This window comes from Emydura macquarii, unplaced genomic scaffold (assembly GCF_026122565.2).
Source record: "Emydura macquarii macquarii isolate MOO-44397 ecotype Brisbane River unplaced genomic scaffold, CSIRO-AGI_Emac_v2 contig_587, whole genome shotgun sequence".
NCBI lineage: Eukaryota > Metazoa > Chordata > Testudines > Chelidae > Emydura > Emydura macquarii.
The window spans coordinates 8,986,444-9,014,136 of record NW_027130724.1 but is presented as its reverse complement, the minus strand read 5'-3'; the positions used below and the strand labels follow the sequence as shown (position 1 = coordinate 9,014,136).

Genomic DNA, 27,693 nt, shown 5'->3' with positions numbered 1-27,693 from the left:
TAATTTCAAATAACTACTTTCAGCTATATCTCTGCAATTATGTAATATGTTTGCATCCTTTATTTCCCTTTTCACTCTACTTTGTATTAAATAAGCAAACAGTTTTTGAACTAATATTTTATTTGTACTTTGAATAATGGTTCAAAATACAAATAGTCAGTTTGAATAAGTGTTCAGAAAAAAATCTCCAAAATCACTATGAGAAAATAAGCAGCTATTGACTTCTAAATGTATTAACCTAAGCAAATATTTAGTTCATATATAAAACACTTTTTCAGTCTCAGATCTCAAGCCACTTTACAAACGACAGCATATACTCCCATTTTATAGATCAGGAAACAGAGGAACAGAGTCTAAGTGATTTGCCCAAGCTCACAAAGCAGATCAGTGACAGAAGTAAATACTTACCTGAATAGGAAATAAATCTTTATATTCATTCAAATTCGAAGTCATTTACTGTTACATGTTTTGAATATTTCCCATTAGAAAACCTAAAAGTCTGCTTCTTATAGCCATACATTTAATAAGTGTAATTTCTTGTCTGTGAAAGCAAGTCCAAAGAAGTGGAGCAAGAGAGGTTACAAGCTCCTATTTTTCATCAGCTAGTAGGTGAACAGCAGTTTTCACTTAAGAGTTTTTATCTGTCAATCTGACTGACCATGGGGAGTAAGTGGCCACAAATACAGGTTTACTACATTTAATAAAGGTTGTCTCAGAAATCTAAAACATACTTTGAATGCTAATTGGCAGGTTCTGGTTTCTACAAGTTTTATAACTGCTAAGCTTATTGGCACTATTTTCTCAATTGTGTATATGTGAAGGATATGCACAACTATTACAACCCATTAACTTTTGGTTCAATAATAACTGCAACATCAATTTCTATAAACATGTTTTATTTTTTGCTAAATATGGATGGTACAAAGGAAACATACCATGGTATCCAACATAATAGAAAAATAAATCAGCATTTTAATGTTGATATGGAGAGCTAAAAAATAAATCAGCATTTTAATGTTGATATGGAGAGCTAAAAAATAAATCAGCATTTTAATGTTGATATGGAGAGCTAAAAAAATGCCCCTGTACAGTTTTGTTCCATTTTTTTGTGTAATGACAGCCTCTGCTATGCAAGTGTTTCTTACTGGTCCCTGGGGTGGTGCTTTTAAAACCAGTTTTAGTGAGGCAATAAGTGAACACAAGGCAAGGATTGTCTTTTTGTTCTATATTTGCACTGCGCTTATAGCACAACGTGGGTGCACAAATAGGCCTCTTAGGCACTACAATAAAAAAAAAATTAAACTCAATTTGGCTAAACCCAACCACTACTTAAAAAACCCTCTTAGAAATAGTGATACCACCACACTTACTAGACTGGTTACCATAATACTTTACATTTATTTAGCGTCTTTCAGCCAAGGAAAAAAGTAAAACACTTAAAAGCATTATGGGGAAAGGAAGCACAGACCTAAGAACGATTTGCTCAAAGTCATAAAAAAAAAGTTAGGAGAACTGAGGAGTGCTGACTTCTCAACGCCAGCTCTAGCCTATGGCAGGTTAACACGACCGCACCTCCCGAGCCCATGTCAAACTGAAGTGCTCAGAGCGAGCGACGCATGATGGGGACCCACAAACTACATTCTCTCAGTGACTCGGAGATCAGGTTTCCTTGGGCCCCGAACAAAAGGGGGCGGCTTTTCCAGTTACCAGCCCTGGACGCAGGCAGCCGAAGCCGCTGAGTTCTGCTGACTCCCACACATCATCCCCAGGGGCGAAGACCGGGCAGGGCCGACTCCCGCCCCAGACCCCGATGCGGCCCCTTAAGCCCGCCGTGGGGTGGCAGGGGCCGGACTGGAAGCTGCAGCCCGGCGCGGGGGCGATGGGGGGAGGGGGCTGGCTTTACGGGCCGGCCGGGGACACACCAAGCGGGAGGGGAGACGAAGCCCGACGCGCAGAAACCCGCGCACCGCCTCCCCCGAGAGATGGGCGAGCACGGGCGGGGCCGGGCGGAGCTCCCCGCCTCGCGGGGCTGGAGAAGGGCTCCCGACACAATAGCCTCGAGGGCGGGTCTCGCCTGGCTGCTCCGGGCCCCGACCCAGCAACGAGCCGTCCAGGACGGCAACAACCAGGGAAAGGGTCGGAGCCGCCGGCGGAGGCGGCCGAGTCTCGGGGGGAGGCCGCGCCGCTCACCTTAGCGAGCATCTTCTTCAGCTGGCTCTCGGACAGCGCCATGGCGGCCGTCCGTTCCCCGCCTCCTCCGCGAGCGCCGCCGTTGTCGCCGCGCGGACGCGAGAGCAGAGGCGAGCAGGCCTAGCGCAGTGCAGCGCACGGGCTCCTCCTCCTGGATCAACAGGAAGGAGGAAGCCCACAGCCCTCGTCGCCTGGCTTCCGGCAGGACCCATTTCCGCCGGCCTCTCGCGTCACTTCCGACGACGGCGGCGGCGGCGGCGATGCCGGCCCTCGTCACGTGATGGGGGGAGCGAGCCGAACGCTGGGGCCGGCCCAGAGGCTGAGCGCTCCGGAAAGGTCACGTGACACGCATGGGGCGGCCCTCTCCCCCAGAGGCCACCTTGCGTGGGCAGCCGCATCACGCACGTGTCGCTCGGGGGCGGGGCCAGCCACCATCGACGCACCAACCCACGACGTCACGCGCCACGGCGAAGCCCGAGCAGGACCGGATCAGATTCGGTTTTGGCCAAAGGAGAGCAGGACCACAGCCTGTTGCGTCTACACGGCGGCTTAACGTACCTAGCTGGAAAGGGGTTAGTTTGCTGTACAGCCGCCTCTCCCCACCTGTTGTCGATTTACTCACACACACACACACACACTTTAATTTCAATTCCTGGGGACAACACTGGGCTTAAGTGACACATTTTGGAAAGTTTCCCTTGCACTGACCTGGTATTAAATTAGCTCAGAGCATCTTCCCTCACACACACACTTCAGCCGTAGCAGACGCGGTGGCCTCAGTCAACCCCAGGGACAACACTGCAGGGCTCAGCCCGCTAGGGGAACAAAGCTGCAAACGCATCAAATTTACCTTCCTTCATGCATCTCAGAGAGCGAAAGGTCTCCACTAGATGGTACCCATAAACCACTGCCCACCACAGCACTACCAGCTGGCAGTAGAGTGAGCCCTGCACTTACTGTAAACTACTAGGGCAGGGGTCGCCAACCCACAGCTCTCGAACCGCATACGGCTCTTTGCTCATACAAATGCGGCTCTTAGTTGTAAACATAGAATTTCACATTTTAGGAAATGGTCGGTTAATATTTTTGCATCTATTATTGATTTTTATTTGTGTGTTGTATGCATTTAAAGTTTAAGGACATGAGGGGAAGTCAACATCCAGGTCTGCTCTACAGTAACCGGGCAAGAGTCTGGGATGTGCGCGCGCGTGCGCGCGCACACACACACACGCCGTTGTACACTGATTGGGTACATTCTCAGACTATCCATTAACAAAGGTCCTTGCAAAATAGGATGGAGAGAAAGTCTAGAGCTGGATCGCTACACTATTAACCAATCGCATAGCTTCTTCTTAAAAATCAAAAAAGTGCATATGTGGATTTGACGATTGTGGTGAACGTTTTGGCAATGTCTGAAATTTTGTTTTTAGTTTGCAGCAAGGGGTAACCATCTTTAAACATGGAACGAAAATGTAAAAATAACCGCAAATATGAAGAAAAACACAATGTTCCTAGTGGAATGGGAAAGTTTATATTTTTTCATTGAATATAATGGCAAACCACACTGTCTGATATGTCAGATTTCATTGGTACATTTCAAGTCTTCAAATCTCCAGCGCCAGTTCAACACACACCATACTAACATCGATCGGGAATTTCCAAAAGGTACTGAACTTCACTCGCACAAACTAAAAACTTTGAAAAGTCAAATCGACAAACAGACTCAAGTGTTCCGTAAATTGCCAAGCACTCCCAGCCTGTTACACATGCCTCGTATCAAGTCGCTCGGAACATTGCCCACGCTAAAAAAAACCTTACAACGAAGGCGAGTTTGTTAAAAAATGCCTCGCAGATGTTGTTTCCATCTTGTCTCCAGAAAATGATAATCTGAAAAGAATGGTTTCAGATCTTCAACTCTCACACCACACACTTGAGCATAGAATATCTGAAATCAATGATTCAATTGAATCACAGTTATATTCTGATCTTCAGAAATGCACATACCTCACCAGCATGCTGGCCGAGTCTTGTGACGTACAGGGCAAACCTCAGTTGGCAATATTTGTACAGACTGTCAAATGATTGTGTAAATCAACGAAGAACTCCTAGATATCATACCATTAAAAGACAGAACTGGGGGCATCGATGTGAAAGAAACACTGATGGATGTTTTTGCAAAAACAAATCTGCCTTTACCGAAACTTGCAGCAATAGCAACGGACGGCGCGCCATCTATGGTCCGAACTGTGAATGGACTTGTGGCACTATGCAGAGCTGAGGAAAAGTTCCTTGACTTCTGGTTGTTTCAGTGTATCATCCACTGGGAGTAACTGGTGTCTAAAAAGCTGCATTTGGATCACGTCATGAAACCTGTCCTGGAAATAGTCAATTATATTCATACACACGCTCTCAAACACAGACAATTCAAGAATCTTATTGCTGAGCTCAACCAAGGCCTTCCTGATGACCTGCCGCTTCACTGTACTGTAAGGTGGCTTTCAAAAGGTAAAGTGCTTTTTCGTTTTTTTGAACTTTTGGATGCTGTGAAGCTGTTCATGGAAGTGAAGCAAAAGGAATACCCTGAGCTCTCAGACCCACAATGGGTTTTAGATCTGGCATTTCTGGTGGACATGCTGCGACATCTGGACAGACTGAACCTGCATCTCTCAGGGAAGTTAAAGATGCTGCCGGACCTGGTGCAAAGTGTATTTGCGTTTGTCAACAAACTCAAGCTGTTCAAGGTGCAACTTCAAAGGGAGGAACTAACACATTTTCCCTCAGTGTTAAATGCAAGTGAACAAGCACCTGAAATCTTGAAAGGAGCACAACACGGTATGCAACATTGATCGAAGTACTTCAGGATGGTTTAGTGGAAAGATTCCATGATCTACAGCTGAAGAGGTCTCATTACATTCCTGGTTGACCTTTTCAGTGCTGACACTGACTGTTTGAAAGCAACGTCTCAGATTGAGATGATTGAACTTTCCCAGGACGACAAACTTAAGTCTTTTCTAAAGGAAGGAACCCTTGAGTTCTGGAGAAATGTAGCAATGGAGAAATACCCCCATGTCAAACAGGCTGCGCTCAGACTACTGTCAATGTTTGGGTCAACTTACCTTTGTGAATCAGTTTTCTCAACATTGAAACATGTAAAATCTAAGCATCAATCTGTTCTAACTGACACACACGTGAGGGAATTACTTCAAGTGGCCTCAACTGAATACAAGCCAGATTTTAAAAGAATCATTGAAAGCAAGGATTGCCAAAAGTCCCACTGAGTCAAAAATCGCAACAAGGAAATAAACATTTTGATGGTTTTGTCTTATTGTAAATTATTGTTTCAATGTGTGTGTCGCGCGCGCGCACACACACACACACACACACACACACACACACACACACACAGAGTACAGTATAAGGTAAATGTGGCTCTTTGGGGTATCCATAGCTATTTTTTCCGCTCTTAGTCTCTGACTGGTTGGCCACCCCTGTACTAGGGCAAATCAGAGTTCCTTCCCTTCTGTAAACATAGCTGTACATGCTATACTTTACATACAGAAATGAGCCCATAGGATAGATATTACACAGAGGTTGTAGGTAGCAAGTTATGCAGCCTTTATTACCATTTCGTAAGAGTGGGAGAACTATAGTTATTGCTGACAGCCATAATGTAAGCAACAAGACATTTCTCTCATTCACTACAAGGGTGAGAGTTACAAATGGCATTTTCTGTTTAAAGCAAGAGCAGGCTTACTATACCGTAGTATTAGAATTAATAAGCATCTCCTATTATCTTAGTGCCTGATGTGCTTCTTTAGTTAAGACCTTTCGGTGCACTAGCTTGGACAGGGCACACTCACCTCTTATTGTCTACTGCATTTTTGGTTAAATTTTCCAAGCACTGCTCCACATAAGTAATTCATTTAAAGGCATAACAAGAATTATTAGACCTTGAGAATCATGATTTCAAATAGAATTGAACAAAAGTATAGTACATAGATTACAACAATTCAATACTTCATGAGACTTTCAAGGCATAAGAACCGTAATTAAAAAACAGAAGGGCAAGAAAACAGTGCAATGTACAATTACATGAATTAAGTACATAAACATTTAAGAATTTTGCAGCAACATAGCAGCTTTTTAGTATATTGGAAATGGCTGGCCAACTAAAACCTTCATTTTAGAGGCCTTTCACAGGAGGCTGTGGTTTACAAGTACCTTTGTGCATTTAAAACATTTTTTACTGTTTCTGAAGAGCAAGAATGTCATACAACAGATGACTTTTAGTGCTATTAGTCTAAAAGTGACTACAGACAATTTCCTTCTTACAACAGAGTGCCATGTAATGTACTTTTAAAGGTGCAGTTTCTTATTTTTAAATAAAAATTCATTGGAAACTGTAGAACAATGGAATGTAATATATGTAAGAATTAGAGCAGATTTTTTAATTGCTATTATGAGTGCTAAGTACCATTTATCCTAAAAAGTGCCAATTATAATAAAATACAACACAACATTAAGGTAAAAAAAATGAGCTATTCTAGTTAAGTATAGCCCCTCTTTATGAACAATTTTAAATGCACAACACTTTAAGGAAGTCAGTTATTGCTCATTCAGGAAGATTTTAAAGAGTAAAAAAGAAACCCAATCTAGCTAGAGACTAACTCATTTTTTAAACAACCAGCTCAATTTTTCTAGCATAACAATTACTATTTACAAAATACCACTGACTAAAACATTAAAAAAATTCTAAGGCAATATGAACAGTGATCCCAATTAAGGAAAATGTAGTTTTGCTATTTTTAGTATCAATCCTGAAATGACCTCAGTAGGAGTTGTGATATGCTGAGTTAATAGGCTAAATCTTACTCCCATTGAGAACAATGGAAACTGAACTCATGTAAATGATACCTATCAGGCACAAAGGTTGAGGGTACTAAGCCTCTTCAAGATTGGGTCCTTTGTGAGATGTAAGACTAAGACACAAGCAAGTGTATCATCAATCTAATTCATATGTTGTGTCTTTACCAACATGAAGCTTCAATGGTATTTTAAGAAATATATACCAGTACTTAAGTGTTGAATTACAAATTATTATATTCTATTAAAAGGAAGAGCTAGGTCCACATTTTCTCCTTTACTGTATTTGGTATCATTAGTACTAAATTTAATACTGAAGTCTATTCACAAGATGAATACATTACTTTTCTTTTAGGAGTGAAACACAATCAACAAGCAACTATGATTTAGGAAGTCGATAAAACCACTTATACCAATGTACATTCTTTTATGGTTTATTTTAAACACTAGTATCCTGCTTTTTCAGTACAATCCTCAATCTAGTCAGCCATAAATGTCTCCCTACTCAGATTCATTTGCCTTTTCCAGTCACTTTATTCCTTCTGAATCTGATCCAAAGCCCACTGACGTCAATGGGATTTGAATCAGGACCATATGTCCATGAATTAATTATGCCCCCAAGCCCTATTTACTTTTATACTACTCAACTCTAAGATTTTCTTTTAATCTCACCTCCCCCCACCAATGCCTCACCACTGTGTACAGTATCTGTACTAATGCTGTACCTGTTGGAATACTCTAGTGTTTAAAACAAAAAATTATTCTAAAACTTATAGCATGAAAGCACCTGTAAAATGTACAAAACAATTAGAATAGAGCAAAATTTCAGGAAAAAAAGCTCGGACAATTAAATGAACATACAACAGCATTCATACGCAATGTCCAAAAGCTCAAGTTCCAAGGTGCATCATTAGCAAATATTTTTCATTTTTCCTAGCAGTGTGCTAGTGTTTAGTTCAATTACATGAAAACAATAAAGTGCTCTACCTTTATCATGTCTGCTAAGCTAGAGGATCATTTTAGTCAATGCTTTACTGCACTGAATAACTGGAGTGCACTGGTGTTCTAGTCACTGAAAGTTACGAGGGAAATGACATACTGCTTCTGTGCTGGCTCTACACCACCCAAAGATTCTCCCTACACTAGAGATGCTTCCAGGTAGACTGTTATGTCAGCTTTAGAATCCTTTTGTCCCAGCAGAAGGCACAACGGAAACGTAGTGAACCTGAAAATCAGGCCTAGATGGTGCATGGCTTAGTGATAAAGAATGCAGGCAGAGTTACTTAAATTTTGACAAAACATAATGGTACACAATCCTCTTCATTTTGACTCCAAAAGCTATAGCCTTTATATAAAAGAAAACTTTCCATTTTGTCATGTGCTCTGTATTACACAGTTTAACAAATGCTTTGAAGGAGTGGAGCACTTGTGAAAGAAAATCATAATTCATCTGTTTGCAGAAACCTATATCTACCAGGGAAACATTTCTCCTTAGCAAACCCAGCATTTTCATGAGCAGATATAGCATGATTCCATTGTGTTTAAAGTTTCAATTGCTGTTGAAGGTCATGAATTGATGCTGCGCTGCTTTGCAGTTTCTTTGCCACCAATTCCTCTTCTTTCAGTGGCTTGATAATCTCAGTCACTCCGTTGGTTCCAAGAATACATGGCATACTTAAAAATACTTCACTGTTTATATTGCAACAGCCCTGAAATAGTGAACACACAAAAGAATGTACATAGAAACAATTCATTCATTAATCTTCATTCCCCATGCCAACCATGAAATACAAAATTATGTAAATTAACAAATTTAAATAAGCAAGGATAATTCATCTCATAATATGCTTTGTTAGCTGACAAGCATAGCTTAGTTTCAGTTATTTATAATACTGTATAGTAGATTAAATAGTCTATGGTAAATTTTTTAAAAATCTTAGTAATAGGACATTAACATTCTGCAATTAAATCATCATAATTCTACAAGCATTATAGAAGGCTAAAATAGTAGGAATATTACAGGTCTTGTTTAAAATAAAATTATATTTTTTGTTCAAATTTTGCAGTGTCTGTACAACATATGTTCACCTAAAGACACTATTAGTCACTCCCATACTTATCTATTTCATATAACAAGTGCTAAAAAGTTCACATGGTGAGAGGAAGAAATTAAATATATGTACATAATGAAAAACAAACAAGTCTTTGTAATCTCAAGCACAAAATGAATCAGTCACCAATGTAGGAAGTTCACAAATCTTGTAAAGCAAAGCTACTGTTACTAGAGAAAAATGTTTCCACACTATTTTCTAATGTTTCATATTGCTTTAATTAAGCCTTTTAGAATGAAGTTTAATTAAAATCTAGTCTGAGATTGTTTAATGATCATGATCAGAAAGTGAGAGACAAGAAAAGTTTGCCTCCTGATTTAACAAATATAGTCGTGAGAAAATCTACATCTGATTCTTGTAAATGGAGTTGAAGATGTTTGGTCCTCCGGGAGATTTGCATTCCATTAAGCACTTTGAAACATTATGTCTGCCTGTTATTTTGCCAAAACTGTGTTAATAGTCTTGACCGGTGGTGAGATGGATGCTAGCACTGCACATGTATCTCTCAACTGCTATATTTTGAAAGTCCAAGACACAGGGCAGTAATTGATTTTTGCTCATTTTCAGATGGATCCTAAAAGTTGGGGCCTGTTGTAGGAAGAAAGTAACTAAACTAGTGTGTCTGCAGAATGGCTGGTCTGTCTGGATTAAGATCTTTATACAGCTACAATTAACAGGCGTAATAGGATTAAAGATTCAGTAGAAACATATATGAAATTAATACCATGTTTACCTTTGCCAGAGTTGATATGGAATGAACCTTCCTTTTATTTTTCAGTATGCTTTCAATCAGATCTGCTATTGACAGTCCAACAGACCAGGACTTTTGACCTTTTCTCTTAAGAAGTTCCATGGCACTACGTAACAGGGAGAAAAATGCAGTTTTAGAAATTTCTTCAGTTGCCCATGTTTTGTTCTACATACAGTATAGCATAACATATGAACACCACGGTCTGCTTTTCTAGAAATTAAAGCAATTCTTTATTTTCCCCAATTCTACAAAGATCATTTTTTAATTCCTCCATGCAAATGGTACAAATTTTCCTAATTTCTATGAAAAGTAATGTTAAATGTATATCTTGATCACTATAATATATTCTTGTTTAAGAAGCACTTTTAGAACCTCTGTGGGAAAGTTACTAAATAAGTGTCATGTATTAGGATTATAAACAGCCTAGCCCACTGCATCAAATAAATGCTGATGCAAGGCCTTTTAGTGTTAGTGTTACAGTTTAGAGGAACACATGCTTATTCTATTAACATTACCACTTAACTCTATTTAGCTACTGGAAAAACAAAATGATCTAAAAATAGTTTTTTCTTATATAATCAAGTATGTCGATGACCTGAAAGTTTCAGAGCAGACTTGCTCATAGTAGTACAGAAAATTCAGATTATCCAGGGATTCTGAACTCTGCAGATTGGAAAAATCCCCACCTCTACTATTTTGGTAACAAGTTGGTGTGAATTTAAGTTTACTATTTTAACAGTGTTACCTGTTAGCCAACTGCTTCTGAGAGTTATGATTCAGTACTCCTTCAGTTTGATGACATGAACCAGAACTAGAACCACTCCATGCAGGCACTAAATATAATTAAAAACAAACTTTTATCATTCCAATATAGTATAACATTGACAAAGTTTTAAACTGATTTTCTGAAGTGCATGCTGCTAAAGGCCTTGAGTTCAGTTGGTGTCTTTCTAAGGTTAACAGGGACTCCCTAAACTCCATAACAGAACTGGCATGGAGAAACTGTTAAAAAAAGGCTTCACGTAAGGCTTTAACAGAATTTGTTGTGATGTATTGGTAATTACATTAAGTAGAGTGGTACAGTGTTGTTCCTGTTGTCAAAGTTAGACACATATGGTAAAAGGTCTTATAAGTGTTGGTGCAAAGAGAGGAGGGATACAGGTAAAAAAAACCCATATATTTTATCTTAATTTCTCTGGGTGTTCTTTTTAAAAAAACAAAAACAGGCTCAGCATTCTATTATTTTTTTTCCACTGTTAAATTGTGATATGCTTTTTACAGCCTTACCTACAACTTAAAAGTTACGGGTTTGATATCTTTTTCCTGCCCCCTTAATGCATGATGCTGCTACCGGGGTGGATGAATGTGTGTGCGCACACACAAGGCTGATGATTATTATTGGAATGACAGCCCTATGTAGCATAGAAAATAACTATGCAAGCTTGCTCATACTGTCCTGCCAACATGTCTAAAGAGGCTAGTTCAGTCTCCATTTCCATTTATTCTCTGCTAAAACCTCTCACAAGGAAGATAAGTGTCTCTCTCTCTCTCTCCCCCCTCACTTCCTCCCTTAAAATTAACCAGTCCCCTCTAGCAAACAGAAATATTGTCAAAAGAAAAATTTTTGGGCACAACCTTTACGCTCAATACAATTATTGCAAACTTTGGTTATAAATATTTTTCCCCTTAGACTTTGTTGTGAAGTAACAGTGGAAAATAAATCCTACACAGTAGTGTGCATTTGATTTGGCAAGCATGCTGAAAAGCAATCATAAACTCAAGATCTGAATATCGGGTTCTTGACAGTTATCCAAATTACAAAAAAATCACCACAACTACTGTAGTCACTTCCAGCAAAGACCCTAAGAAATGAATGGACCACGGAGACCAAGCTACTTTCTCACCCTTGTGTGTGTCCTGCAGATCAGGATTGGAAGAGAATAATGAGAACCAATGCACTTCAGTTAGTACCACATCAAATGCATCACAATGTTTTCAGTTCTTTTTAACTCAAAAGACAAATATACAATTGTTTAGCATAACAGATGAAAGGAAAGCTGGGAATGACAAAAGTCAGCTGAAAAGTACCAGCTACAATAAAGCTATCCAGAATACTTTGTAGAGCTTCATTCTCAGCTAGTGTGACAGAGACCAGATTCATGAAGATTAAATTTATTTTTGCTTTCTTATAAATCAATTTGTACAATAGGTTTGTCAGTCTTTTGTAGTCCATCTGGAAGTCATACTTAAAGGAGCAATACAATGAAAACAAAGGTAGTTAAAGTTCTTCTATGACTCAGAAAAGTATACTAGAAAAGTTTTGATATTTTTAAGCAGACTTTTTATTAAAAGTTACTTTAAAGACAGTACATTGTTTTCTATCTACTCTCCCCCCTTCCATGGAACATCATGGAATATGTCCTTCAGCATCCAGGCAGCCTAGTTAACCGCAAAGTTTAGGGGCAATTTCCACTTTTCAGATATACTCGTTCTTTTGAGGACAACTTTTGGGAGGGGAAAGGGAGGTACTATCTTCTGAAGCAAAAACCACTTTAGCATGACTTTTTATTTAAGAGGAAAAAACCTGACATGTAACAAAAAGCAATGCCCTTCTGCCTTGTACATTAGCCAAACCGGACTGTCACTACACAAAAGAATAAATGGACACAAATCAGACATAAAAAATGGTAACATCCATAAACCAGTCGGAGAGCACTTCAATCTCCCAGGACACTCTGTAGCTGACTTGAAAGTTGCCATACTTCTGCAAAAAAAAACTTCAAAAACAGATTTCATCGAGAAATTGCAGAGCTGGAACTCATATGCAAACTTGACACAATCAAACTGGGTCTCAATAGGGACTTGGAATGGTCATCTCATTACAAGAATTAATTGGCACTGTTCACACATTCTCACCTTCTAATCAATGGTTGTGAATAGGCCTCATCTACTCTAACTGAATGGACTTTGCTGACACCTACCCTCCCCACTGTTGTTCCTTACCCTTGGATGTATATATATACCCCCTATCTGATTTCTATTTCTTGCATCTGATGAAGTGGGTTGCAGCCCACAAAAGCTTATGCCTGCAGAAATTAAATTTGTGAGTCTTTAAAGTGCTACAGGACTCTCGTTGTTTTAACAAAAAGAGAGCAGAAGCTGCGTTGTGTGGGAACAGATGCCATCAATTGTGAATTAAACAAAGTCTGATGTTTCCATGTGAAATAGCCGTTTAAGCAGACCTGATACAAAGCCTAGTTTGTTTGGTTTTTTCAATTACTTTACCCTTCATGTGTCACTTTTTTTAAATGTAGGGAGAAACTAAATCTCACTGTATCTAGTTCTGTAGAGAGCACTCACTCAATTCTATCTTCCTCTAAATCCAAAACTCCTGAGTTCCATTCTTGTCTCTGCTGTGCACTTTGGGAAGTCAACCATGGCCAGTCTGCAATGGTGTTGAGCAACTACAGCTATTGTGAACATCCATGTGAGCTGGGGATCAGCACCTCTGAAAACATGGTATTCTCTAAAGTACTGACAGTCCACCACATACTTTTACCCCCAGGCATTCCCTTCTCTGAAATTTCTCCCTCTTCAACGTCTTTAACTTCATTTAGTGTTACACCAAATAAACAAATCAAAGCTGTACTTCTGCATGTTTCTCCCTGTTTGGAGACATACTGAGAACATCTTTGTTTGCTCCCATCCCACTCTAAAATCTTGGAGGACACCCTGTAAACACTATAACATACTCTCCATAAAGTGCTTCAGATCTCTCGTTGTTTTTGCTGTATACAAATTAACACAGCTACCCCTCTGATACTCTCCATAGGATGCCTCCCCTTCTCCCTTTCTATAAGGGCTAGAATTAATTAAAAATAAATCATGAAAAGCTATAACCCTGTTCACTATCAGCTACATTACCATTATCATCCAATTAGTTAATATGTACACTGCCAAAACTGCCCATATGCCTGTAAATCATAATGATGTGTCAGTTTACCTTTGTCTTCTCCTTGTTCGCCAATAATCCAAGCCTGTTCTCCTACGGTCTGTGCTTTCAACAAGTTTGTGATAATATACTGGAATCTCTCAGTGTCTAGATTACAACCAATTCCAATAACTCTACTTTTAGGAAATGCACTGAGCTTCCATGATACATATGTCATTATTTCCACTAAAGATGGGACAAAAGTATGTTGAAAAAAGATACAGAATTACTTCCAAAATTCAACACAACAGCAAACTATAATTCACATTCAAGAAACAAGAGCAGGAACATTTTATAATTCCAGGTATCAGCATGCAGGACAATATCAGCAATTTACTCATTTCTAAAACAATGAATAAGGCTTTGAAAATAATCATGTCATAGTCGAGTAAAATATTAAGAAAACAAATCAGAAACTCAAACAATTTCTCTCACCACCACCACCCCCAAAAATACCCAGCCCCCCTTCCCACCCTAAAAGTTTACTTCTCTTTCCATTTGGCAGATGTTCTCTCCCCACCTTCCCTGTTTTGAATGGAGCAAAGGGTAATCTTTCCAATTTCTCTAACATGCTATAGTAACATGTTTTAAGTGTGTGTGGATGGGGTAAACTCATGTCTACTTCTTCTGACACAATATCATAGAATTATGATTGTTTTATAATTATAAATGTGTTTCTAAACAAACTACAGGCTAAGTATATTTACTGGTAACATAGGGGGTTATCAACTAGAGGTTTTGATCATATCATGTGTATATGTCCTTACAGAATAGGGGGAAGAGAGAGATCCTGTCACTAACACATTTGCAAGGTGCTCTGACTACAATGGATGGACATATATCATAAGACTCTAGATGAAGTGAAGTTTAAACTGTACACAAAAACAAAACTTATGCAAGAATATTTTTTACATAAAAAATACTATCATTTCCCCCCAAACCGCCAACTTATCTAAACTACACCTAAGACAACATCTTACCAATAGCCTCTCCATATAAAGAAACAGACACGAATATAGTGGCTTGCCCAAGTCTGAAGAGGGAGTCTGTCTCAGAACTGGAATTACAATTTAGGATTGCTGGCTCCCTGTCCCGTAGAATATATCAGGCACTAGGATATTCTTTAAATAGCTCAGGAACAAATCAGGTCCAGGGATAAACAAAATCAGATACATGTAAAATATCAACATACCTGGATGAGATGCGACAAGCAGCACGCTATTTTGACTATAATGTGCTACTGCTGGGACAATTCCTCTAAATAGATCCACGTTGCTCTGTATGACATCAAGATAAGACTGAGCATTGCCCAGAGAATTAACGGTAAGAACCACAACTTTTGAATCAGCAGAGGCAGAAAAATCTGATAAACATAAAGAAGTTATTTTAACGGGGTTTTTTTAAGTCTTGTTTTTATCAAATTATAGAAATGTGAAGACAGACTTGGCACAAAGATATTTTAAATGACCCATACTAACAAACCAGTATATATTCAATGCAACTACTTTGTTTGCCTTTCCACAAGAACTTTAACAGCTTTCTTTCCTACAGTAGAATTGAACTAGGAAGATATAAAAGGATATTTTTATGCATCATCATCATCCCTAATCTACTGTGTTGCAAGAGTATACAGAGTTTTATTTGGGAACTGCTTTTTCTATTATATAAGAGTACTTTGCACCCTTCTACAGTACAATTAATCAAAGGATCTCAAAGTATCTTACAAATAGTTATGCCTCATAGAACTCATGTGAAGTTGACATTACCCCTATTTTATAGATGGAAAATGGGAAAAATCACACCATGTTTCTCCAAGAGCATACAGAGCTTGCTGCATAGCTTGGAAAACAACCCAGGAATTCAGACTCCAAGGCTCCCACTCTAACAACTAGACACATTTCTACCATACATTACAACAGCTTTTTGACGTTTATTTCTTTATCCCTTGCTAAGAAACTTAGAAGTGAAAACTAGCATCCTTTTCATGTCATTCTTTATTTGGATCTCTGAAAAAAGAAGTTCTCTCCTTTTTCCAGTCCTCATCTAGCTAGGTATTTATACTGGGGTCATCATTATAGTAATTGAGCACGGCATCCTGATAACCCTGGATTCTTGGTGAAGATCTTGATCCCCATTCATTCATTCCTTTCTTTCTTTTTGTCCTTCTAGCTCAGAGTCAAGGACATGGACACTGTATCAAAGAGTCTGTTCTGGGGGCTTGGCAAGAGGTGGAATATGGACAGCCACTAAAAAAGAAAGTATCTTACGCCTCTAAAAAAGAACAGATTAGAGTGCTGGACAGGAGCAGTGCAAGTTTCCTTGGACCACCCCACCAGTGTTTCACAGTCTTAGTTTATCACCACCTGAAGTGGTATCAGGTTATCAGAAGATAATGGGTATTTACATATCCAAATGACTTTAAATTAATGACCTAGAGGTGAAAGTTTTTATCACTCCCTAGGGTAATGTAGTTCCCAAAAAGTACACACACACAGAGCAAAACAAAGATACAGAACGTATGTTCCACTACAATATAAATATTAGTACCTTTGCTGATCACAACATTTGGCAGAGCAAAGATATCCAGGTCCATTGTTCCTCCTTTTGCTGTACCTTCTGAAAGGTCTAAGAGAACCACCTGGTCTGCAGCACCCTGTGCAAATAAATATATTTCAGCTCTGCAACAAAATAAAATGCAGTTTATTCTGATAAAGATGCTTCTGAAATTCAATCTCACTTTTAAATGGACATTAAGTGCGTTACAAAAACGCAAAACACAATCCACACCCAAATCACCAATGATTGGGTAATGTTAAATGGAAAATTGGACATCTATGTGGGTAGTTCCATTGCCAAACAGTATATTAAACCACACACACAAAACCCACCTTAGGAGGGTTGCACTCAGACATTCAAAGTTAAGGCCAAAACTCTGAGTATTGTGCTCAAGTACTGAGCACATACAGAAATACTTCATACTGTGAGAACTCTACAATACCTAGGGCACAACCTTGACAATATCCCTTTAAATACAAATTGACTTGCTTTGAAGTATTTGTGTTCAACCTTTAATGTTTTATAACTAACAGCTGACTGTCAGGCCCAATAAAGGATAATTAAATTTGAAAAGTATAAAAGAGTTATCTTTTTAATTTAATATATTTAATACGTAAACGAGAGCAGTAACATCTCAAATTACTAAAAGCACTTAAAAATGAAGTAATTGTTTTTGTATATTAAACACTAAGACCTAGTTTGGAAGTCATTATAGGAACAGCACTAGACAACGTTAATAGCGATTCTGTTAAAAATGAGAAAGTACCTTTGCTGCAATTGCTAGTACACAAGCAATGCCAAGATCTCCTGCTCCAATCACAGTAACTTTGTTAAAGCCTCCATCTTTTTTCTGTCCACCCACTGTAGTCTCTGAATTCATGTCAGTTTCACCTAAAATTAAAAAAAAATAAAATAAAAATCACAGCTGATGATTTTATAAGACAATGTAAACACTTGCACTGTATGTGAAAGCTAATGCCTGGTCCGATTAACCAAATCACTTTGTCTTCTCCAGTACGCTAGTCAGGCTATGGAAACTAATTTTTCAAGCTTCCATTAAGTCATTTTTTTCACAGAATGATATTTTACAGTTTATATCAGCAAGGAAAAAAATTCAGATAGGTGGCTTGTCTACTGACCATGCTCCCCAAGCTCTATACTCAGCTCTGCCACTGAAATGCAGTGTGACCTTCTGCAACTCATTTAATTTCTGTACACCTTCCACATCCGCTCCCACTCTTTGTCCATCTTGTTTGTTTAGTTTAGACGAAGTTCTTTGGGACAGGAACCATGTCTCAGCAGGTGTTTATAGAATGTCTGGCCTTAGATACAGGGAGCAGTAATACACACTACAGTGGGGGGTGATTTCTAAAGTGCACTAAAGTATTGCATGTTAATTGGTCCATGTAGACCCTGCTGGTGTGCACTGGGGTTCATTAGTGCTCTTTAATGTTACCACTGTTTGAAACAGCACTAACATTAACGCTCACTAGACAATATGTAATATACACCAGCAGGGGCCTACATGAACCAATTAATGCGCAATACATAAGTGCACTTTAGACATCACATCTGTGTGGTCCGCACTGCTGCTCCACTGGCACAATCTGGTCCTGGTCTCGATTGGCAACTGCAGGCACTACCACAATACAAATAATAATCATCCCTTTGTTGCCACCACATGCACCAATGTATCTACTGCAGAAAGTGTTTTTAAAAGATTGACTGTTTTAAATTGCACAAAAAATGTAATGATCGTAATTACAAATTGTTAATCCAATACTCTTGATAATATAATGGTTCTCACTATACTAAATGCTGTACAGTATTTCATTTTGCAAATAACTGCAGATGCATACAGCATTCAAATTATCCAGTATAAGAGAATATGTAAATTAGCTATGCCATCAGAAAAGGGTATATTTAAGGTAAAGGAGAAATAAATGAACTTTAGGAAAATATAAACACCACAAGTTGTAATTAATATTTATTGGCCATCTTAAAAAGGTAAAATAAAAATAGCTAAAAGCACGGATAAAACTGATATTGATTCAGTTCTGTTGAAGAAGTACACACCTTCAATTATCTTTGCAATATAGGATAGCAGTTCTAACTGCCCAGCTTTATCAGAAGACGGTAGTGAATACAGAGGTAGCTCTTCCTCAAACTTTTCAATCATTTCTTTGATTAATCCAATGATAATTGACTTTGGCTGGAATACATAAATATAGGAGAAGAGGTACAATCTTTACTAGCTATTTCATAACACAACAGCATGCCCATAAATGGCAGTAATTTATTAACAGGTAACAGGTATCAAGAATTACTGTATAAATCTATGCAAACTATAAAATTAACCTTTCACACCCAAACCAACTTTTAAATAGAGGAAAAGTAGCACTGTCAGTTAGTATCTTTTTATTTTATTTTTAATACCTTATTAATACAAATATAAATGTGTAACTATGGGAGTATGGATTAGAAAAGTGGAGAATCTAGAGATTGAATGAAAGATAAAACACCAACTCAACTGGTTGTTTGAAGCATTATTGGGCATACGAAAGCCTCAGATACAGTAGCATATATTACTAAATACAGGTTAAGGCTATGTCTACACGAGGAGCATTCTACCAGTATAGGAATAACCCTACTGGCAAAGGGCTCCTCTTGTGGACTCAGTAAACCTGCAAAGCTGCCCTTTGTACCAGAATAGTAAAACTTACTACTTACTTACTAGTAAAACAAGAGTTTTGCCAGGATAATTGTGCCTACATTAGGGGCTTCTGCTGGCACAGCTCTGTCAATCACAAATCACAGATCTTCACACCCATACCAGCAGAAGCTTGTAGCAAAAACATAGCCCAATTCCTAGCCAGAAGAAAAACAAAACTCATCAGAAAAGATTCAAGCTAGCTGCGTAAGAGCTTGATCCTGCAGTCTTTATTTGGACAAAACTCTCATTGAGGTCCATGGACCATTTAGTTAAATAAGGACTGGACATGAATCAATAGTTACCAGGTACACATTCCCAAGGGAATTTCCTCATTAAGTAGGAAAACAACACACAAACACCCCAAATCCCAACAGCTTTGTTTTATAAAGAGCTAGCTGAAGAAAAAACCAAAACCGATTTCATTAAATCATTTTTATGCCTTGACAGCCATGTTTTTAAAATAAACTATGTACTGCATTTCATAAAAGAAATCCATTTGTCACCTAAAGTGGACCTCCTATACAAGTGATCACCAGAAAAACAAATCTCCATTTTGCAGTAATATCCATACCAGAGATAAGGCTATAATATCAGTTAATGTAATTTTACTGAAAAACAGCACTTGCTTTCCCACTTATTGTACATTGTTCATTGCACTAAAAGAAAAATGTATCAAACATCTGTATCTAGTTTATGCTTCTCTCTAACTGAAACAAGTTTAATCCCCTTTTTTTCCCTGGGTTTAAAATTATTTCTTTGTAACAATATCTGACAGGCTGAAGGCTACTGCTTAAAGGGAAACAACTTTCTGCTCCTCTCTGCATAGTCACTGACTGTACAGTTAAGATTAAGAAATGTAGGAAAAGAGAAAAAATGAGCATTGATTTGTATGCAATATAATGTATTCTTCCTGGAATTTGTTTTTCCTTACATGGCTCCAGTTTTGTAGGTAGGGCAAGTATATCCTGCCATGTGCATCTACATGTTTTCCCACAGAGATTCCCATGTTTACAGTTGGCTTCAGGAAGCAAATGGGAGGAGCAAAAGGATGAGAATCCAAAATCCACAAATGAATTGGTATGTTATAGGAATTACCTGATAGACACAAAACAAAAAGCATTATGACCTCTCCATTTTGAATGTCTGCTGAAATCATGATTATGTGTTCTGCTTTCCTTAAAATATAGCACTTTACTTTGATTATTTATGCTATTGATTAATACTATTCCTACCAAACCTGCTATATTAAGTATCATTGATTGAAATCCTGCCTAATATAAAGCTTTTCTGTTTAAAAAAAAAAACTCTGCCAGCAAATATGTCTGACTTACAGATCAAAGGAACCTCTTAGAGCAATCTATTTACTTTTCTAGGGTTTATATAACCTTGGAAACAAAGAGCTAATGATGAGGAGAATCTATTAAGTGTTTTATGCTCAGACTTCAAAGACTGCAAGTTCAAGGAAAAAATCCTAATTATCCAGGGACATTGCATATCCAACCACAGGGCATGAAGTCTTTACCCAACACCCACAAACCTGAGGACTAAGGGTTCCTCTACACACTCTTGCACCTAGTTAACTAACTCAGTTTTCTAATATCTAGAGTTAGTTATTTCAAGACACATCTATGTGAGGGAACTCTTATTTTAGAATATAGGTGGCTAATGCTGATTTAGGTAAATTGAGGGTTTGTCTACATGGTGAGTTAGTGTGCAAAAAGCTACGGTATGAAACTGGGTGTATGTCAACTTTCAGGGCGTATACACTGCCCCACAGTTTGGGCTACATAGATTGTAAATCCCTCCAAGTGGGCGCTCCCAGCACAAACTAAAAGGTAATTTGCATTAATGTAATCCTGTTTGAAGATGGACACAACTGCACTACTAAAGCCAACTGAAGCAATTTAATCTCAGAAATTTAAAGAAATAAAATATTGGTGTACAGAATGTAACTGCCAGTCAACTTTATTTAAAATATTTTTAAAAGTGAGCTCACATTCCAATCTTGGCTGATGGTAAGGAGAAAGAGCACTCTTATTCTCCATTTTCTCCCCGCAAGCCTCCTGGCTACTGCAAGACTGAGGAGATCTCTGCTACTCTATCCTTTCCCCATCCTTTGTTCAAGTTGTTCCCTCCACCCCAGGCAATGGCTCCATTGCCAGCCACTGCTATTCCTCATAAATTCTTCCTGCCCCCAAGAGTGAAATTGACCAGATTCTGAGTATCCTATCTGTTTGAAGGATTCTGAATAGTAGCAGTAAAGCTTGAAAACTAACAAGATTGGACTAGGGGCAGTCAATTATTTTTGGTCAAGGTCCAAATTTCATCATCAAGTTATAGTCCAGATCCAGACTCCAGAGAAAAATCATTAAAAAATAACAATAATGATAATAAGAAGTAAATAAAAAGAATTTGGGGTCCGTTCAAAAGTGTCTGATGGTCCAGATTTGGCCCACAGTCCACCTATTGACTACCCCTGCTCTAGTCGTTAGCAACTGCTGCAGCTTGACCACCTATGAACAGCAACAGAGGCACTGGAACTGTCTATCTGCAGATTTAGGAAGACAGCACTGGATCATTTTACACTATGTTCACATATGGAAAATTATCTTTAAAAAAAACAAAACAAAAAAATTATAGCTTTAATCCCAGATACTGATGACCAAAGCAAGTGTATTTTTCAAGCCCAGTCCAAGGAAGCCACAGATAGATTCTAATCCAACTCTTGTCTGGCACATGAAGACTCTCTAGGTAACCCATTTTAGCAAAAGGAAACGATGTTTCTGCCTTCTTGGCTATATTCAATTAGAAGCCTTTTCCAGGACTCTTGATTAGTCAGCAAGATATACTGTTAAACATACACATAATGTCTTACCATTGTATTTGGCAATGGTATAGAAAATACAAACAATTGTTAACCTTACCCTGGTATTTCACTGGAATAGTGCCACTAAAATTCAAGAGATCTTTAAGGGACCCATCTTTGAAAGCTGAAATTGAGAACAAGTTTTTTTTAGTTGTTTGAGGATTTTTTTTTAAACCACAAAACTCTAAGTATTACCCATACGGCTTCATTCCACACTTAAATAACTACTGATTCCAACTCTAAGATGAATGCTGAAAATGAACATTTACTATGGATTATTCCTTGTATTTAGAAACTACACAGGTCACCTTCCCCCCCCCCTCCCCCGCCCGCCTTTCTTTTTTAAACAGAATGTTTCGGTATCATTCTTTATCGGAAGCTTAATGACAGCTGCACAGCTAAGGAAACTTTACGTGCATCCTGTTGACCTTTTCCATTGTTGTGTCAGGTAATGGTTACAGTGCTTTATCAGCTTGCCCCAAAGGGGCCCTCCGCTCTTTTTTCTTTGTCAGGTTGGTGTCACTAGGGCTTTTCTTCTAGGTGTGGGGGGATTCAGGGATTTACTTTTGACGATGTAAATCCAACAAACTATGTTTAAATTTGCTTAAGTGAACTAGGAAAGTAACATGGAATCCATAAAATTATCAATTTGTATAATCACGGATATGTTACAATTTGTTCACTTTTTTAAAGCTACTCATTAGTTTGGTGAAATTAACTTACAATACTTACTGTAGGAAAAAAGACCCTGAAAAAAAATCACAGACCACATGTGTGACACTGAGCCTGAAAGGGTAAAGCCACTAGCAGGCTGAATGACCCAAATTCAACTTTGGAAGACATATTTTAAAAGTACTGAAATGGTAATAAGGGCATTCCTTGTAGATAATTAGCCAAGCCCTGTTAGTAGACCCAAGTGTTTGAAATGCAAGTCTGTATTGTTAGAAGTAACTAATAATTATATTAGTCTGTGTTTACCCATAATTGTTAAAAGCTTCATAATATGTTTTTATTAGCTAGTAGATAAACTGCTTTTCTTGTCTATCACAATGTTCTATTGATTCTGGGATCAAAAGGAAATATTAACAGTTAGATCAAACTTAGGTGTAATGATATTGCCTTTGCATCTCTGTAAACTGTGTAGTAACCTACCTTTGAATGGATAATTACCTTATGCTAATCAATGTAGCTAGTTACCTGTGTGTGCATAGAAAATAGGAAGTGTTAATTCAAGGCCACAGTAATTATATACTGTTGTCAAGAAGCTAACAGCGGACTGCCAGGGATATATAAAAGGACTCTGGGGTCCTGAGTCTGTTATCAGCTTAAACTTTGACAGGGGAAGTTTGAGTCACAGACTAAAATCCCAGCTCTAGTCTGGTTTACTCTGCTATTTCTCATGCAATAAATTATATAGATTCTGCACATGGACTGTCTGTCTATTGGATTATAATCTATGAACTGGTTTCTGGAAAGAACTTTTGCAACTCAGTTTACCATCTCTACTATAAAACTGACCTATGGACTTTATTCTTATCTATATGTATCTTTTAACCGATATTCTTTTTAAAAAAAATAAACATTAGTTTAGTTAATAAGAATTAGCAGTGTGTATTTGGGTAAGATCTGAAATATTCATTGACCTGGTGGATAATGTATCCAGTCCTTTGGGATTGTAGAACTTTTTTTTTTTATAAATTAAACAAGATTTTCAGTAACCCTCATCCTATTTGACTTGTCTGTCTAGGTGGAAGCTAAATGGCTGGAGTGCTTCAAGAAACTGTGGTTTTTTTGGCTTCTGGGTAACCAATTAAGATTCTGTAGGAGCTATTTTGTTGCTAGATTGGTGAATTTAATTATTAGGAATAACCACCAGTCTTGGGGACTGCCTGCCGCATACTTTGGGGTTTATCCTAATAGAATGATCACAGCGTAGCCCTCCTAGAGGCCAAGGTCACAACACGATATAAAGATATATTGAAATAGGTTCCCTAGCTACAATTAAATCGCTGAAAAAAGTCACTATTCCACACAATCATCAACTGCTGAAAAGTACAATCAAAGTAACTATATCAGATTCTTACTATATGTGTCCATGGAGAAGCTGAAGTTTGGGTAGATCTTAACCACGTTCTTCAATTCTTCTATGGTCAGGTCCCTGAATTTATACTACACACGCACACACACAAAAAAAGATGTTTCAGTTCAAAGGACCACCTCCTCAGTTGCACAGGATAGGTGGGGAAGAATAAGAGAAGAGATGGCAGAAAGCAGCAGCTAAGAATTATCTATAACCAACAGATCTGCCATTACATTAATTCTCAAACAGATTGCGCCACAGCATGCATAATCTTATCTCCATACCAACATCTGCAATCATATATTTGTAAAATATATTTTAAAAATTTGAAGCTATGTAATTGTTTGCCAACAGCAGATTCTATAATGACTGTCACAGAACCATTTAAACATTTTAAAGGGTTATCATCATAACCATTTTTTCACAAATATATTGAAGTATCTGAAAATATCACCTTTTGGATTAAAATTATCTGTTCTTAATCTCTGTCCATAAATGAATTATTTTGGAGAGGTAGAGCAAAATCCATACAGTGGTTAAATAAGATGAGGTTAGAGGAAAAAGCTTCTTTTTTTTTTTTTTTTTAAACACAGCATGAATTGCTGAAGTTTGAAAAGTGGCATGCAGATCATTGGTGGTGAGGGCTAATACCTTTGCAAAACCAAACTACAGCTACTTCCTTTGGAGTGGACCAGTGGGTCTCAACCTATTTACCACTGTGAGCTGCATCTGTGACTCCCAATGTGTTTTGTGGGCCACATCCCATACCACCTGTAGAGCCCTGCCAATGTTACACGGGCTGCAGCTGTGTGCTGACTGGGCCCCTAGCAGCCCAGGGGATGCAGGTTGAAAACCATGGCTTTGGCCCATTCCTACTCCCCCTCTTTATCTGCCCAGAGGGTTTTGTGAATGCGAGCCTGTTCCCACTTCCAGGAGTCCGGCATTGTGCTCCCATTGAATTTGGAGTGACACCCCCAACCCAGACGGACTCCTAAGCATCACACAACGGCGGCCCCCCCTGCGGTTCAGTGGACTGCAGCTGCACTGGAAACAAAGGGGACAGCAGCGCACTTAGGCATGTGAGAGGAGGAGGGGGGGAAGCACTGGGGGGGTTGAGCCGAGGGTGCCCGCCCACTGATGCCCACTCTCTCCCCCTCGGTTCCCGGAGCTGCACAGGCCTTTGTGCCTTCGCCTCCCCCGGGCCTGGCAGCGAGCCGAGGGCCGAGCCGGGCACAGCGGGCAGCCCGTGGCTGCGGGTGGCGGGCCGGACCCTGGCCAGGGTCACGCGTGGGAGTGGAGGGGAGCGGACCGGCCGGCGCGCGCACCTTGCCCAGCTGCTTCCTCAGCGCCTCCTCGGAGAACTCCATCGCGGCGGCGGCGGCGCCTCCCTGCCGCGGCTCGGGTCGGGTCGCGCTTCCTGCTACGCCCGCCGGCCTGGATTGCAGCGGCCGCGCCCAGTCAGGACGCGGCTAAACTACCTCCCCCTCCCCTGGGAGGTGCGCACTGTCAATGATGTCACCTTATGTACCCGGGCGGCCCGGCCCGGCTCCCCCGTGCCCGGCTGGTTAGAAGGGGGCTGAGCCCTCTGCCGTGCTTGGGCTGGACACGTGCTGCCCCGGCCACAGCCTCAGGCCAGGGCCCAGCGCGGCCAGCCTTGGCCCCTACGATAGCCCCGGGCTGCTAGCTCTAACTCGAGGCTGGTGCTGGTAGACTGCCGCGTTCTGGCCTCCCTGGCTGCTGCTCGGCTGGTTGAACACACTAGGCTCCTAGACACCCAGCTCCTCCATCCCCTGAGAAGTGTAGCAGGCTCGGGGACTGCAGCCAACCAGGCCTCCCCCGCACAGCCAGGGTCAGCGTGCAGCCAACACACTGACCCTCAAAGGACAGCAAATACCTCATTTGCCAGTGGTCAGGGATATAGGGGATGCTTGCACGCCCCCAGCCACCAACTGCGTAGCAGAAATCCTATCGCAACGGTACTGCACGCTCTCTTCCCAGCTAATAGCATGAGCTCACTGTGGCCAACAGGAGAGAGCCTCTGCCATCATCAGGACTCCCACATCATGGGCGGGTTGGAGGAATGGCTAAGTGGCTTTGGGCTCCCACATCCTCTGCAGAGCCAGCTTAATAGGTTCAGGCCACGGTGCATCTCTGGTGCCATGGAGGATGCCGCACACCAGCAGGCTGGTTGTTCCCTTTATGCTGGGCTCCTGGAACACCTTTCCCAAGTGGAACACTTCTGCCCAGAGGCTATTGATTGGCTCAAGACCATTTACAGCTGTTTTGTTTTCTTTTTTTTTAAACCTGGCCTTGCTTGTCTTGCCTACATACCATTGTTTTTTTGTTATTGTTACTCTGGCTGGTGAAACACAGATAACCAAGCAAGTACTATTTCTCTATCGAGGAAGATAGAAGTACCACAGGTTGGAGCATTCCAGTTTGATTTTTAAATGTATGTTTAGGCCCCATGTTTTTGGGAAGCATCCAGTGCAGCCCTCAGTGTTCCAAGCTTGTGCACTCCTCAGCTAACCTCTGATGAAGGGGTCATTCTGGAAGTGCTAGGCTCACCAGCTGAAATATATTAAAGGGGAACAATGAAGAGCATCTTCCAGGGGCTGTTAGCTTTCTGCTCCAGGAGACAATCCAGAATATACACTCTGCTAGGATATATTCCCTCTCCCCAATAAGATAATGGTCCTGTAGGGCATAAAATAAGAATATTGCAAACCTTACAAAATGAAATGGGTATGGAATTCACTAGGCAGAAGTCCTGAGTGCAGCATTAGAATCACCCAGCCCTGGCATATCTGCAGTTTATCAAGCTTCTGTCCAGAGACCTTGCAGACTTTATAAACACCACCAAGGAATCTGTGGAATAATCAGAGGTTGAAATATTCATAGTGAAGTTCTCCAGATTAATAACCCAACCTTCCCACTCCATCCCCCCTCAAGTACTCAAGGCTGAGCCCAAATGAATAAAAACTTATTTGGAGTTTTTAGACCAAGCTGTATTTCATATTTCATTATAAAAATAGAAGGATTTTCATAATGACTTCAGGTTTGCATATCTGAAAAATGCCATGACCCAATTAACCTCAAACTGTTCAGAAAGTATTACCCTCTATCTAGAAGATACATGATCAACATTTCTGATGAAAAGTTTTTTGTAGAATTTGGAGGATCTCAAAATTATACCTATCATGGAAAGCAAACATCCACAAAACAAACATCCTAACAGAAAATATACTGCTGCATACATCTCTCTCTGTGAGGACAGGGAAAGAGAACAAACAATTAATGACAGATGCTAGTCATGTCCTTTAATGCACTAGTGGAAGGTGCTCATATGATGGTACTAAGAGTGTAGAATAACTTATTCAGAATAGAATAGAATAGAATAGTTGTGGTATTAAAACACTGAATCTATCTAAAAGGGCAACAGTCTCAAATCTTTCCTCCGTATAATAATCTTAACTGTAGAGATGCTACCATGGATCCATAATATCACCATAATCCATCCATTCCTCTTTTTCACCCATTAAGTGAATCCAGAGGCTGGTCAGGTCTTGCAT

At 39.6% G+C, this 27,693-nt stretch overlaps 2 protein-coding genes across 4 annotated transcripts in view; both read right to left on the bottom strand.

Moving 5' to 3' along the window:
- The window catches only part of TSG101 (tumor susceptibility 101), a 55,575-nt gene extending 53,214 nt beyond the window's left edge, over positions 1 to 2,361 (bottom strand). The window contains exon 1 of the mRNA XM_067540643.1: positions 2,191 to 2,361. Coding sequence (XP_067396744.1) covers positions 2,191 to 2,232 — 42 coding nt within the window. The 5' untranslated portion in view covers positions 2,233 to 2,361. The remainder of the gene's footprint in view (positions 1 to 2,190) is intronic.
- A 3,429-nt stretch (positions 2,362 to 5,790) lies between these two features.
- UEVLD (UEV and lactate/malate dehyrogenase domains) lies at positions 5,791 to 26,734 on the bottom strand. Of its 3 annotated transcripts, none has more exons than XM_067540641.1 (12): positions 26,138 to 26,734; positions 24,126 to 24,210; positions 22,100 to 22,165; positions 20,107 to 20,270; positions 18,539 to 18,674; positions 17,229 to 17,353; positions 16,454 to 16,559; positions 15,099 to 15,269; positions 13,919 to 14,092; positions 10,661 to 10,748; positions 9,898 to 10,021; positions 5,791 to 8,762 (listed from the first exon to the last, which is right to left on the bottom strand). In XM_067540641.1, the coding sequence occupies exons 2-12, from the start codon at positions 24,136 to 24,138 to the stop codon at positions 8,595 to 8,597; spliced, it is 1,335 nt and encodes a 444-aa protein (XP_067396742.1). In that variant the 5' UTR covers positions 24,139 to 24,210; positions 26,138 to 26,734; the 3' UTR covers positions 5,791 to 8,594. The 3 variants fall into 3 exon arrangements, with proteins under 3 accessions (XP_067396742.1, XP_067396741.1, XP_067396743.1); XM_067540640.1 differs by lacking the exon at positions 26,138 to 26,734 and adding an exon at positions 25,447 to 26,082; XM_067540642.1 differs by lacking the exons at positions 20,107 to 20,270; positions 24,126 to 24,210; positions 26,138 to 26,734 and having other exon boundaries at positions 22,100 to 22,163.
- Between the last annotated feature and the right edge of the window lie 959 nt (positions 26,735 to 27,693).

What these genes read in the sequence shown, in the direction of transcription:
- UEVLD (XM_067540640.1), bottom strand. Translation starts at nt 25,488, where the DNA reads ATGGAGTTCTCCGAGGAGGCGCTGAGGAAGCAGCTGGGCAAG. An exon ending in TATTCCAGTGAAATACCAGG is followed by an intron (nt 20,271 to 22,099) that starts GTAAGGTTAACA and finishes TGTGTCTATCAG; the next exon opens with GTAATTCCTATAACATACCA. An exon ending in TATTGCAAAGATAATTGAAG is followed by an intron (nt 17,354 to 18,538) that starts GTGTGTACTTCT and finishes TTTTAATTTTAG; the next exon opens with GTGAAACTGACATGAATTCA.